A 12,540-nucleotide genomic window follows, 5' to 3' on the forward strand; every position below is an offset into this window, starting at 1 on the left:
TTTTTGATTTTAGCAAATGCCTGCAATGAAACAAAGAGTGAAAAATTTAAAGGGGTCTGAATACTTTCCGTACCCACTGTATGTTACTGTGTATATTAAATGAAGATGGAACTTAGCAAAAATGAAAGATTTCATTCCTGCCTGACAAAACAGAACACTTTCAGGGCGAATATCCTTTTGGAATGATGCAGTTGCAGCGCAAAACATGTCACAACATCCGAATGCACGCCCTCAACAAAAGCTCATTCTAGAAAGAGTTCATCCTCAGAGAACGTATCATCTACTGAAATAGGTGTTCTGTCAGTCTGGCTGGTAGAGGGCTACTAGGAGAGGTCCAGTAGTTGTGGAGATGTCTGGTGCTGGACCAAAGTAACAGATGAACATTGTGACTTTTGGAAGTCAGATGGCAGCATTTAACCACTGAAAATATTATTTGCGTTGTATTATCGAGCCATGCATTTAATTTATCTTAAGCAGCATTTAAACCATTTAGTCATGTACTCCGAGTCGGATTCTCAATAACCATCAAAAACATTGACATCGAGTCCTTTGTTCAAACAGGATGCTGCGTTCTGATTTACTCAACTTTAGTTTGATTGGCATTGAAAAATGGCCGATAAAAATATTGTGTTTGATTCAATATCAGATCTATGAGCAGAATCTCTCAATTAAAAAAAAAAAAAAAAAATCATTAAAAAGCTAATGCGGCACTGGTTGTTTTAAATAAACACAGGAATACAGTTCTCATTATTTAAAAAAATGTATTTGTATGTACTTACATACTGGTGTCAAAAGAGTATGCACCAAAAATGTCACATTGACTCACAATTACGAAGAAAAGGCATTTTCTTTTTCTTCAATTACAAGTATTGAAAAAATTATGTACAGAAAAAAAAAGGGCATGGTGACAAGATAGTACACTAGAAACAAACGTACAGTCACACAATGGTTTTAATGAGGCTTCTGCAAATAAAGACAATTACTCTCAACAGCAACACTGTCTTAGTGCTCTGAAGTTCAAATTGTATTTCCACTCAAAGAGTAACCTTGTGCATCTTCTACAGTTCAGCGTCAGGGCGTTTTCAGGGTGTGCTCACAAAAATGAACTGCCAATAACTGATTCATCAAAAAAAAAACAAAAAAAAACATTTGAGTGGAAATACGTTTTACTTAAAACACATGTTCTAAAGAAGATCTTAAAAAGGTGTTACAATAGAAACAGGACAAACGGGGAGAGTAGGGAAAGTCCTGGAGACGAGCTTTGTGTGGAGGGCCGGTCCAGGGCTTCAATCACCACCGTGCTCTGGACGGACACACAGACATGAAAGGCAAACAGCCTTTCATGTCTCTGCCCGTTTCCCTGCTCTCAGATCCCACAGATGAAAAGTACACAAGCTCACAAAACCCTGGCATCGTGTCGATGGAAATTTACAGATTTTGTTAGACAGAAAGCAGGAATGGGGGGGAGGGAGAAGGCTGATGACGGTGATGTATTGTTGTGTAACCAGCAAGACTGAAAAAAATGATCCTCACTTGTGAATGGGTGCTAATAAGGGGGAAACATATAAAATGGAAACGAGAGCAACTGGACTAGTACTGTTAATCCTTCTGTCCCTCTCGCTCACTGAAACAACACATTCAATGCCACGCTGGACTAACAAGCGCACTCTTGCTGCAATTTTAATCTTCAATTTGGGCTACAAAATACAATAATATCCTCTCATTCAATCACTTTTTCTACCGTTACCTTCATACATTGCAAATCTATCTGCAGCCATTTCGGGTCCCTTCTCTGGGTTGAGTAAATTTGAGGATGTGATGGGGTGGCTATAAAAAAAGGAATTTGTGTCTTTTATGGCACTTTGAGATACAATGAATGCCTTGTAATTTGAACACAACATACAGAGGACTTTGTGCGGTTACATGTTGCAAAACTGCAATGAAAATGCATGCGTCACACTGTCGAACGTGAACGGCAATCAGACGCGGGTCACTACGAGAGCTATGCTCAAACTTCCACTAAAACTAAATGGTGAAACCGCCATGTGTGGAAAAAGATCTTAACAACAACAGAGTGCAGTGAATGTCTGGTAGACTGGTTCGTTCAGCATCTTCCTTCTAGTTACAAATACTTGGAAAATGATGTGCTATTCAACATGCCTGCGAGTCATTATGTAATTTTTTTTTAAAGAAGTAAATGCATGTCCAGCTTCTTTCCAGCGAGAGCAAAAACAAAGAAACTGGAGGGGGTGTTAAAGAGAATCGGCTTGAAACAGAGGACAAAAAAAAAACTATACTGACGATCTTAGTTCAGCTGATCTTACGTATAGCAATCGTAATATCTGTTTTAGGGTGAATTCATATTTGTGAGGTAAGGATTAAACAGAACGTGTCTCTGGTGTATCTGGGTAGCCTAGGACCAGCTGCTCCCTCAGGGACAGTTTCTCTTTGCCTTTAGTCGCTTTTAGCCTTTTTGCCTTTGTTTCCGCTCTCCCCCGCCTCGGCTCCTTCTGCCTCCCCCTGGTTCTTCCTCTTCTTCGTGTCGTCTGGCTGAGCAGGGGATGGGTGTGGCCGGAGGGTGATGATGATGCAGGTCATGTTGTCACATCCTGTCCCGTCTCCAGATGTGTCGGGGGCCAAACAGTGGTCCAACAGCTGTCAGGATGACACATGCGGTTTGAAATTAAAGAGGCACAAACATATTTAATCACGAGAAACGTGATGTACGTTAGTCAATGTTTGGGAGTCAACTAAGGCTACAAGCTAGATAGCATAATGACGAACAACAAATAAAAGCTCAATGACTCATAAAATACTTAAAAAGGGGCTGGTTTGGGATCGGTATTATGTATGCAAGCATCAAGTATGTATCAGGAGCTCTCTCTCACCTCTTCCACGATGGATGAGAGGGCTCTGACTTTGCCGCTCTTGTCTGGTTTGATCCTCTTGCTGATGAAGTCCACCACCTCCTGACTGCTCAACACATTCCTGCACACAACACATATGGTAACAGGGCTGACCAACAACTACATGACGGATCAAAAGGCTGAAAACCCCCCCCAAAAAAAAACCTCACGTGTGTTAACATGGTGACTGGCCTGGGGAAATCGTTCATATTTAAGACTACGGTTTATTATGAATCTTAACGAATAATCAACTACAGGGATAAACTGCCCATAACCGCTAAAACTCACCAGATGCCGTCGCAGGCAATGACCATGAAATCGTGGTCCCCGTTAAGCGTCAGAACTTTGACGTCTGGCATCGCAGAGATCATCTGCTCCTCTGGAGGCAGAGCCCTGTTCCTCTTGTAGAAGTGATCGCCTGAGAGCCAGAGACCAAGTTAGGAACTCATTCTGCATCCCCCCCCCCCCCGAAAAAAAAATGTATATATTATTGAACAAGATCTGCTGTTTGGTTTAATTTTGCTGCAATAAATATGATCGCTTACAAGACTGATCTAAAAGTCTCACAGAAAGTCAGCCATACCAATAGCTCTGGAGAGGTTAAGTCCGCCGTTGACCCGTCCGTCCATGGTCACTTTCCCTCCAGCATTTTTGATGCGAGCGAGTTCCACCTCGTCCTCTGGCTTGTGGTCGTACGACATGTCGACAGCTTTGCCTACGGCAACACAGCTCTTACATTTAATACATTACTGAAAAGCCTTGTATTAAAAAGATCTGCCACTATGCAGTTTAAAGCCAAAACGTAGACAATAGTTTAATTAACAGACATTTTAAACGTTTATTTACAATGCATCACGTCTATTAAGGTAAATAGGCACCAAATCAGTTGGACCTACCGCGCTCGGACACCACGCAGCGAGAGTCTCCAGCGTTGGCCACGATCAGCTGTTTTCCTCGGATCAGAGCCACGACAGCTGTGGTGCCGCTGTCTGAGCCGGGCTGTGAATACATGAACATGTGAGATGTGATGCACTATTAAAACCTCCAGGAGGTTTTTACGCCAACATTAAAACTAGTGCTGGGCAACGATTCAAATATTTAAATCGCATGAATTGTTTGCGATTAATCGCATTGTTATGGCAGAGTTCAATAATGAATTCAAAAGTAGTGTATTGCGCACTTTTATTTTAAAAGTACTGCTATATGAACAAAAGGGCAATAACATTTGGTTCACGAGATGCAGGTAGCATGTTTTATACGTAATGTGAATATAATTTATACTTTGTTGACATCTTATTCTGAAAACCGGATGCTCGTCTGAAGAAACCGGATGTTGTCTCACGTTAATGTTTCCGCTAACTTTCAAAGTCCTTCGGTCGCTCCCGATCTGTGCCGTTTAAATCAGTTTACCTTGAATTTCTGCATATAGGTGCACTAACATGTAAGTGTCTGCTGACTTTACCGCAGCGATGTCCAGTAGTCTCTAGGGTTTTATTTCTGCCCCCCCCCGACCAGAAGCAGAAGTCGCCTTTTCTCTACGCAACCCTGAAGGGACATATCATCTCCAACACAAAACGATAAACATGAGAAAAGTCTGTTACAATAATAATAAATTTTAAAAATGCGTTAACGCATGTTAAAATAATTGTCGGCGTTAATTAATGAATGCGTTAACGTGATAATAACGCGTTAACTTGCCCAGCACTAATTAAAACACTATCTCATCTTTCCACAAAAAAGAACCTGGACAATCTTTGTATGTTATTTCACCCCATGAACTACTTAAAAGCTTTCAGACATTTCTCTGCAGGGAAAAGACTTTCAGGCAGCCGTCAAAGCTTCTTTCATTTACACAAAGTCCTCACAAATCACTAAACTCTGCTTCTGCTGCAGTGAGGCTATCCAACACATTGCAGCCGGCTCATTTGCTTCACAGCTGGAAATTCCAACTGAGCTCTTTAAATGGCTAAAAACCAATTACTGCTCACTTGGTCAGCCCTCTAAAATGACAAGCAAAAATCTTGGTTAATTTTTTTTGTATCATGTGGAAAGGGTCGCGTACAATGGTTTCAATATGACTAATTCCACCAATTAACATTTGCATATGACAACATGTCGCGTTATAAGACATGGTCAACAATTTATGTCAAGACTCCGGTACAAGCTACCAGTGGAAAGATGTCCTGATGTTTTGGTGATCAATGTCAACTTCTTGTATGAGGAAGGTACTCAGAGAACCAAAACTATGACAACAAATTGACAGTTTTGATGATATAAAATTTAATTTATCTGTATATTAACTCCATAAACACTAAATTGCTGTTCCCACTCCTAACTTGACCATTTCACTGAAATTCATCTTTCAACACATCTAAAAAGATTATCAAGAAGTCGAGTCAGCCTATATCCCCGGCATTAGGCACAATGTTTGTATCAGCTGGACTGTTGATTTGTTTAAATCTCCGTTGTACACACCTCCTCCTTGCCATCCATTCCAGGTAGGCACATTTCCTCTTCCTCTTCATCTTCAGAGTCTCCCTCATCTGAATCCTCCTCTTCCTCCATCTCACTGCTGTCACCCTCTTCCTCTTCACTGCCAGCCTAATTAAAGAAAAAACAGAAAAAGGGGAGAATTACAATTTCAGTTATTTCAAGCCATCAGAGTGAGAGAGCTTTCCCAGCCGAGTAGGACAGTTTATTCCGGTTTCCTGCTCTCACCTCTTCATCACTGCCCTCCCCCTCTTCTCCCTCCTCAGACTCCTCGCTGTCGTCAAAAAACCTGGACTTGGACTCTCCGGCATCCTTAGTGGACAAAGAGGAGCAGGAAGGACCTGCGTCTCCCTCGGCCTTACCAGCCTTTTCTTCTCCATTGGAGCTTCCTGAACCTCCAGAGTCAGCGGCTGCAGAGAGGACGTTGGGTGCTCAGATAACGATGTGGTGCTCATGAAGCCTTTTCTACTCACTTCAACATTTATTTATTTTAACACAACAGTAAATTCCCAAGATAAAATTGCATTATTTGAGTAGGCAAATCTTTTTCCCTTTTCACATAAAAGGATACAAATTTAAATTCTCCAATTAGTTTGAAACTAGAACAATAACAAGGCGTTTTTTTTCATGTTATCTTTTTGAGGACAACAATGTTAAAGACTCCGTACCTGGACCGCTGCCTTCACCTCCTGTTCTCCGACAGGCTCGCAGCTTCGACCCACATGCCGCTCCTTCAACTTTCTTCGCCTTCCCATTGCTCTCCTCCACCTCTCCATTTATCACCTCCTTCTGTCCTTTCTCACCTTCCTCTTTGTCTCCTGAGGCCTCGGGCTGCGCGCAGGACGCTTTCTTAGCGGCCGCACTACGAACAAAACAAAAATAGAAGCCAACCACATGAGTCTTAAACTTGAACTGCTGTTTACACAACAAACAAAGAAACCTGGACTCACCGAGTTACTAAAGCAAAGAAAGAGGATTCTGCCTTTCAGTTTTTTTAAATAATTTTTAAATTCAAATATACACACTCTACATACAAATGTGTCCAAAGACAAAAACAACAATGTAGCCATGTAATACTACCACTACTTCCTTAATGTGATGGATGATTCGCGGTCAAAGAGGCAAATCTGATTAGTGTATAAGTTGACTTGTCGCCTCTGGAGGTTTCACAGGTTCTTTAAGGCTCAAACTAGTAAGAACTACCAGAAATCAAAATGTGCTTGGCTACCTGATGGCAGCTGCATGCTTGACAGCATTGAGGTTCTGGCCGTAGCGCACCAGCAGCTCCTCTATGGTCATTGTGGCTTCCTCGTGGAGGAGAGCGGCCTCCTCTGTGTCCACTGGAAGGAGGGCAGAAGTATGGAGACATTTAGATGAGGTCATTACAATTAGGATTTAACATCCCTATTTTTAAACTACCTGCAGCGTACGTGCATGCACTCCAGGATGTTTTGTGTTCATAATTACTTTTAGTTTATTGCGTTTTGCTGCATGTCAATACCCTCAATCCTTTGTACTATTCAACATGAATGCGCTTTGTTATACGTTCCTTACAACACATCCACATCAAACATTACCACATACACTTCATTGTTAGGAGTGTACTCACAATCGTCCTCCTCTGCCACCTTTACAGCAGGCGGTGGCTCAGTGGGACGCCCAGCAATCTGTACGAGCTCCTTAATGACCTCCTCCGTGGTGGTTCTGCTGTCGATGGCCAAGAAGGCATCCTCCAGAGCCTGGAAACATCACGCAGAAACGAACGTGTGTCAGTAAAGGTTAAGCGTCAGTGTAATATCGGTTGATGGGAATCGTGTTTCAAAGCAGCAGGCCTCTGGTTGTGAAGACGTCTGATCTGTCGAACTTGTTTAAGACGGGCCGTGCCATGGCGTCTGTGGCTTCTCACCTTTTGAAGTTTGCCATCTTTATATGTCTTCTGCTCCTTGATGATGTCAGGAAGGTACTTTGAGCAGTACAGAGCCACCTCCTCACCTAAATGGTACAGCAAGTTGTATAAATTCTCAGGATAGGTTCGTGAATACGAAGTTCTCAGGTGTGTAAAATAAACAATGAAAATGGTAAAATCCGCAGAAACACGTCACAAAAATGGGTGTTGCGATTAAAAAAAATCAAAGGGGTATTGGGTCTCTGACTGCTGTTTGTGATGCTGAACATGAGTTTTGGGAGAAACTGTTTTTTTGAAAAGTATTTATGCACAGTGTGTCTTATCCGCATTAGCTCCAGACTTAGCTAAGTCGCAAACTAATATTAGTGTATAAATGCTCTCCACGCCACAATTTATCCTGCAAAATAATATGAATGGAACACAGTGTGTGTGCATTACCTCCGTGTCCATCATACACCGAAAACATGGCCGTCTCCTCATCAAACTCTGTGATACAATTGTGAGCATCCTGTGGCACAACACACACAAAACAATGCACATGACAATTTAGACAACACTTACGGTTTTAGAATTCTCTCTTCTGTAAAAGCAACCTGTACATTAAGGGGAGACCTTTATATATTATCTTCATATAATTTAAATACCTATATCGGTCAACTCACTTTCATCAATTAACAACATTTCTGTTACCTGTTGATGAGCCTTGTGTTTCATCATTACACACATCCACAAATGTCTGTTAGCTGAATTACTCACACGCATATGTTTGATTAGCAATTGTACGGTTGTTGGTTGTTGTATTGGGAGATGGTGTATCATTCCTAATTAACTGGTTCTCTCATCAGAAGTGACTTAACAGAATGAGGTAATGACACTGGTTGTACTTTCTTATGAGAGCAGCAAAGAGTCAAACCGCAGGCGTCAATCACATGCTCTAGTGTTATTACAATGCAACTCAGCATACCAAAAACACCCTGTGGGTAAATCGTGGATTTAATCCATCACTGCAGCTGATGCTACGAGGTGCGACTCTGTGTGCTGTGGAAATATCTCAGCCAGCCTTACGCTGAGACATACATACAGAAACAGGCCTCAAACCCTTTATCCCGCCATTTACAACTCAAAATCAAAATCTCTTTTCGTTGCGTTCAAGAAGCGGCAACATGGTTGTCTTTTGATCCGGTCATTCATTTTCCGCCTCACCTCCATGGACACGCGCCAGCCCTGCATGGCAGAGAAGCCGTAGCTCATGTTGCCGTTGCCGCCATCGGAAGAGGTCTTGGTCGTGTTAGGTTGCGACAGATAAGCCCCCATGGTGGTCGGTTACTATGGCTTTACACCTGGAAACAAGACCACACGGAGGAAACATCACGTGTTAGCTTCACAGCTAGTAGTAGACACACCTATAACCGAACTCGTGCTTTTGTTATACTTCAACTAGCTCGCTTGCTAGCTAACGTTAGCAACACCACAACAAAAAGTAGACGCATTAGCTAGCTAACAGCACCATGCTAACACAGCTAAACTTCCAGCCCCCGACACGCAAGCGGCTGCGCAGCTGTAGAAAAATCAAACACAACTCCGATGTTTACTTTACCTATTCTGATAGAGCAGGGTGCGTTTATAATCGGGTCCCACAGCGAGAGCTTCACATAGAAGAGATTGCACGTGTGAAAGCAAACGCCGCTATCAACACAGGCAGAACCAAGAGAAGCAGGAGCTGTGGAGGAAGGAAGCGCACGCGCATATCCCTTTCGTTCGAACCAGGGGGCGTGCCCCCCGATGTACGTAAAACGTAATGACGTAAGTTATTTTTGTGTTAGATTTTGAAAAAAACATTTCAGCAACATACAGGCACAACAATACAGGAAATCCTCCAAAACCAACAACAACTTGGTCCTAGAAATCCTGATTTCATTGGAATAAGACACCCTAACTCAGAGTCTATTTTTAGTAATTTTACGTCCCTTTAAGATAAGATCAAATAAAATAATCCTTTATTAGTCCCGCAGTGGGGTAATTTACAGGATTACAGCAGCATAGTGGATAGTGCAAACGAGACACAGTAAAAAACTATGTATCAAAAAGTATTAAAGTATTAAATAAGCAAATAAGTAATAAAACAGTAAAGAATATTAAAAAAGTAAAAAGTCCACAATAACTAAAATATTATATATACAGACAGAATCATTGTTGTGTTGTAATATTCTATATACAGACAGAGTAAGTATTGCACAGTGTTTGTAGTCATTTTGCATCTCATTGGGTTTGTTTTGCATCCGCTTTTGGTTGTTTTCCCAACCTTTCAAAAACAGGCAGGAAGTGCCAAAACATCACAGATGAAGTAAAATCCTTATATAGGTTTGAGAAATGTACTTGTTAGTGATAAAATCAAAATGAAACGGATGAATTAAATGGTAACAATGATAAATACCATATCCACAAATCTGTTTCTTAACAATTATAAATTTCTAAAACATTACTATCTTGTGTCAGTAAGATATTTTAACTAATCTGAGGTTTGGTAGTTTCGTGTTCTTAATTTATATTTCATTTATGTAATTTATAAATATATGAACAAGTAAAAATGCAGATTTATGCATAAGGCTAACAGCAAGTATCTGCTATCTGCTATAACACTGTATAATAAATCACCTCTGGCCAGATCATCATCCTTCAAATGACTAAGGATTTGAAGGATGTTGCTTGTTGTTGGTGATCCTTGCACTATTGTTTAGTTTACTTGGTTGTTCATTTAATATCATTCTAATTCATTGTATATACTGTGCATTTTTTGCATTTTTATTTTTTTATTATATTTCATCTTATTTTTTATTATTCTATTTCTTCAAATTCAATATCTGCTCTGTTATTTTATTGTACTGTATATATTGTGCATTTTCATACGTAATATTTTACGTATGGAAATGCACAATATATGCTTCTAATTTCCCCCTGGGGATGAATAAAGTTTATATCTATCTATCTATCTAGCTATCTATCTAAGTAACTGACTGGCCTTTATTTTATCACCATATCTTATTACATCTTATTACATCTTATTATATCTTAATATATCTTATCATATGTTATGATATCTTATTATATTTTATTATATCTCATTATATCTTATCATATCGTATTATATATTATCAGAACTTATTATATCTTATTATATTCGCATCTAGCTTTGGATTCGATGGCAGTGCTGTAGTGCGCTGTACCTTTCATACCACTAGATGGCGATAGAGCACCACCTCGTTGTTTTGACAACCGCCAATAAAACGTTACAAGAAGAAGAAGAAGAACCGTCAGCGATTCAACAGCGCGCGGGAAACAAGTTAAAATATGGAGGTGGATGTCCGCGGAGAGCTCGACGAAGAGGCGGACAATATCCTTCCGTCGACTTTAAAATTGTACGAGACACAGTTTTTCGGCTTCACCCCGCAGACATGCATGCTGCGGGTCTACAGCGCCTTCCAGGACTGCCTGTACGACATCTTACCCGTCGTGGAGAAGGTGTGTGTGAGGCAGCTCGGCAAAGGCGAATCGTCCGAGGCCGAGGAGCTCCTCCGGTCCCGGGCCAGGGAGTGCAGCCGGAAGCTGCAGCAGTTCCTCGAGGAGCGGTTCAAGCAGCTGTCGGAGCGGATGGAAGCGCTGCTGGCCGGCCGCTGCTTCTCCGTGCCGACGAATGTCCTCCTGCCCGAGGACCAGCTCCACAAGACCTACCCCCAGCACATACAGGTGTGTGGAGGAGTCATTAGATTAGTTATTAGGAGATCACTCAATGAGCACTTGATGGCATTCAAATCTGACAAGCCACTGTTTTATTTAGCCTTTTATAACGTTAACGTTACTCACAAATCATGTACTTTACTGTAAATATTTTAAAAAAAAATTAATTGCAGAAGGAAATGACACTGGAGTCACGTGATGACTTTGTATTTTTGTGCTGAAGACTCAGAGATGCGTCTGAAAGCTAACCTTCATATTGACATCTGTGTCTTTGGCCTCAAAAGACGTTCCTTACTGATAAGATTAAATTGTCCTTTAACAATGTGACACATTTTTATGTATTAGCCATTTGTGTCTGTTACTCCAGTTTTTTAAGGGTTCGATCAGTATAGATTATTTTATGCTTAATCTTGCAGTGCATTTGTTATAAAATATGGTTTGTTTCTACTTCTTATAATCTGTGCGTATGCTGCTGAAAACAGGAAACTGATGTATCTGTCTGTGGTGTGACTGTGGTCCTGCTCCATCAAGGAGGTGCTGAGGCTGGAGTCGTCCCTGGCTGACCTCCAGAGAGCCTACGAAGCAGAAGTGTGTGCCCGGCAGGCCCTGCTCGCTGAGCTGGAGGAGCAGAGGGAGGTGCAGAAACAGCTGGACGGGATCCTGACGTGGGTCAGGGAGCTGCAGGCGGCCTGGGTGAAGGAAGGGAACGGCAGCTTCCATGAAAGTTTCCGGCTGGTGATGGAGTCCGTTAAGAAGCTGCAGGATGCCGTCGGGGAGGTCTGCAACAAGGCTGTTTAATTTTGTACACGGATGATTAATCACCAATGAATTCATGAAACAATGTATGTAAATATTATAGAACATCATTCAATACTTTTCCTCAAGGCTTCTGGTGAGACCTTCAGCCAACGTAAAAACAGTTTTTATCTCGTTGAACAGTTAGTTTCTGCCGCTGTTTGTCAAGAATACGACGTTCATCCCCTGTGAAAAGAAGACAAAGACAATAATTTCCAAATGTGCTTCATGAACATCTATCATAATTGAATTAGTAACTACACAACCGCAATGTCAGTACAATACAAATGTATTGTAAATAATAAAGCAAGTCTTAATTGTTTCATTGTATTTCACTGGATGGCATGTGATTGTTGAGGTGCTTATGATATTGTGTCCATCGTCTGGAGAGCTCCTGATGTGCGATGCAGTGATACCCAGCAGAGGGCACTCTCTGCATGTTAACCTCACTCACCGATATAATCCTAATCTAAATTGAACACGCATGACATTGGATTTAACAATCATGTTTTTGCAATTAAAAGATCAAAGTTGGAGACACTGGTGGACCATATATGTTATCCAGCCTCTCCTTGAAGATTTTACTGTTGTCTAATACATTTGAATTCTAATAAAATGAACTGGTTTACATCACTAGACTGTCAACTGAGATTATCAGTAGCACTATTGGTTCATGTTGCATAATTATCTAATCTGATATCTAGTATA

The 12,540-nt window shown here is 41.2% G+C and overlaps 2 protein-coding genes across 3 annotated transcripts; one reads left to right on the forward strand and one right to left on the reverse strand.

Annotated features, from left to right (window-relative positions):
• Window positions 1-741: 741 nt before the first annotated feature.
• Window positions 742-9,043, reverse strand: ppm1g (protein phosphatase, Mg2+/Mn2+ dependent, 1G). 2 transcript variants are annotated; one of them, XM_031845955.1, is made up of 14 exons: window positions 8,900-9,043; window positions 8,506-8,642; window positions 7,741-7,810; window positions 7,303-7,388; window positions 7,006-7,135; window positions 6,625-6,736; window positions 6,065-6,258; window positions 5,625-5,806; window positions 5,382-5,507; window positions 3,803-3,905; window positions 3,490-3,621; window positions 3,195-3,324; window positions 2,889-2,988; window positions 2,455-2,655 (listed from the first exon to the last, which is right to left on the reverse strand). In XM_031845955.1, exons 2-14 carry the CDS (start codon window positions 8,614-8,616, stop codon window positions 2,455-2,457), a joined length of 1,677 nt encoding a protein of 558 aa, XP_031701815.1. In that variant the 5' UTR covers window positions 8,617-8,642; window positions 8,900-9,043. The 2 variants fall into 2 exon arrangements, with proteins under 2 accessions (XP_031701816.1, XP_031701815.1); XM_031845956.1 differs by lacking the exon at window positions 8,900-9,043 and having other exon boundaries at window positions 742-2,655; window positions 8,506-8,616.
• Window positions 9,044-10,625: 1,582 nt separating this feature from the next.
• mis12 (MIS12 kinetochore complex component) lies at window positions 10,626-12,282 on the forward strand. The gene is made up of 2 exons (XM_031846826.1): window positions 10,626-11,046; window positions 11,569-12,282. Exons 1-2 carry the CDS (start codon window positions 10,651-10,653, stop codon window positions 11,833-11,835), a joined length of 663 nt encoding a protein of 220 aa, XP_031702686.1. The 5' UTR covers window positions 10,626-10,650; the 3' UTR covers window positions 11,836-12,282.
• Window positions 12,283-12,540: the final 258 nt, after the last annotated feature.

This window comes from Anarrhichthys ocellatus, unplaced genomic scaffold (genome assembly GCF_004355925.1).
Source record: "Anarrhichthys ocellatus isolate YVR2014 unplaced genomic scaffold, GSC_Weel_1.0 scaffold6, whole genome shotgun sequence".
NCBI lineage: Eukaryota > Metazoa > Chordata > Actinopteri > Perciformes > Anarhichadidae > Anarrhichthys > Anarrhichthys ocellatus.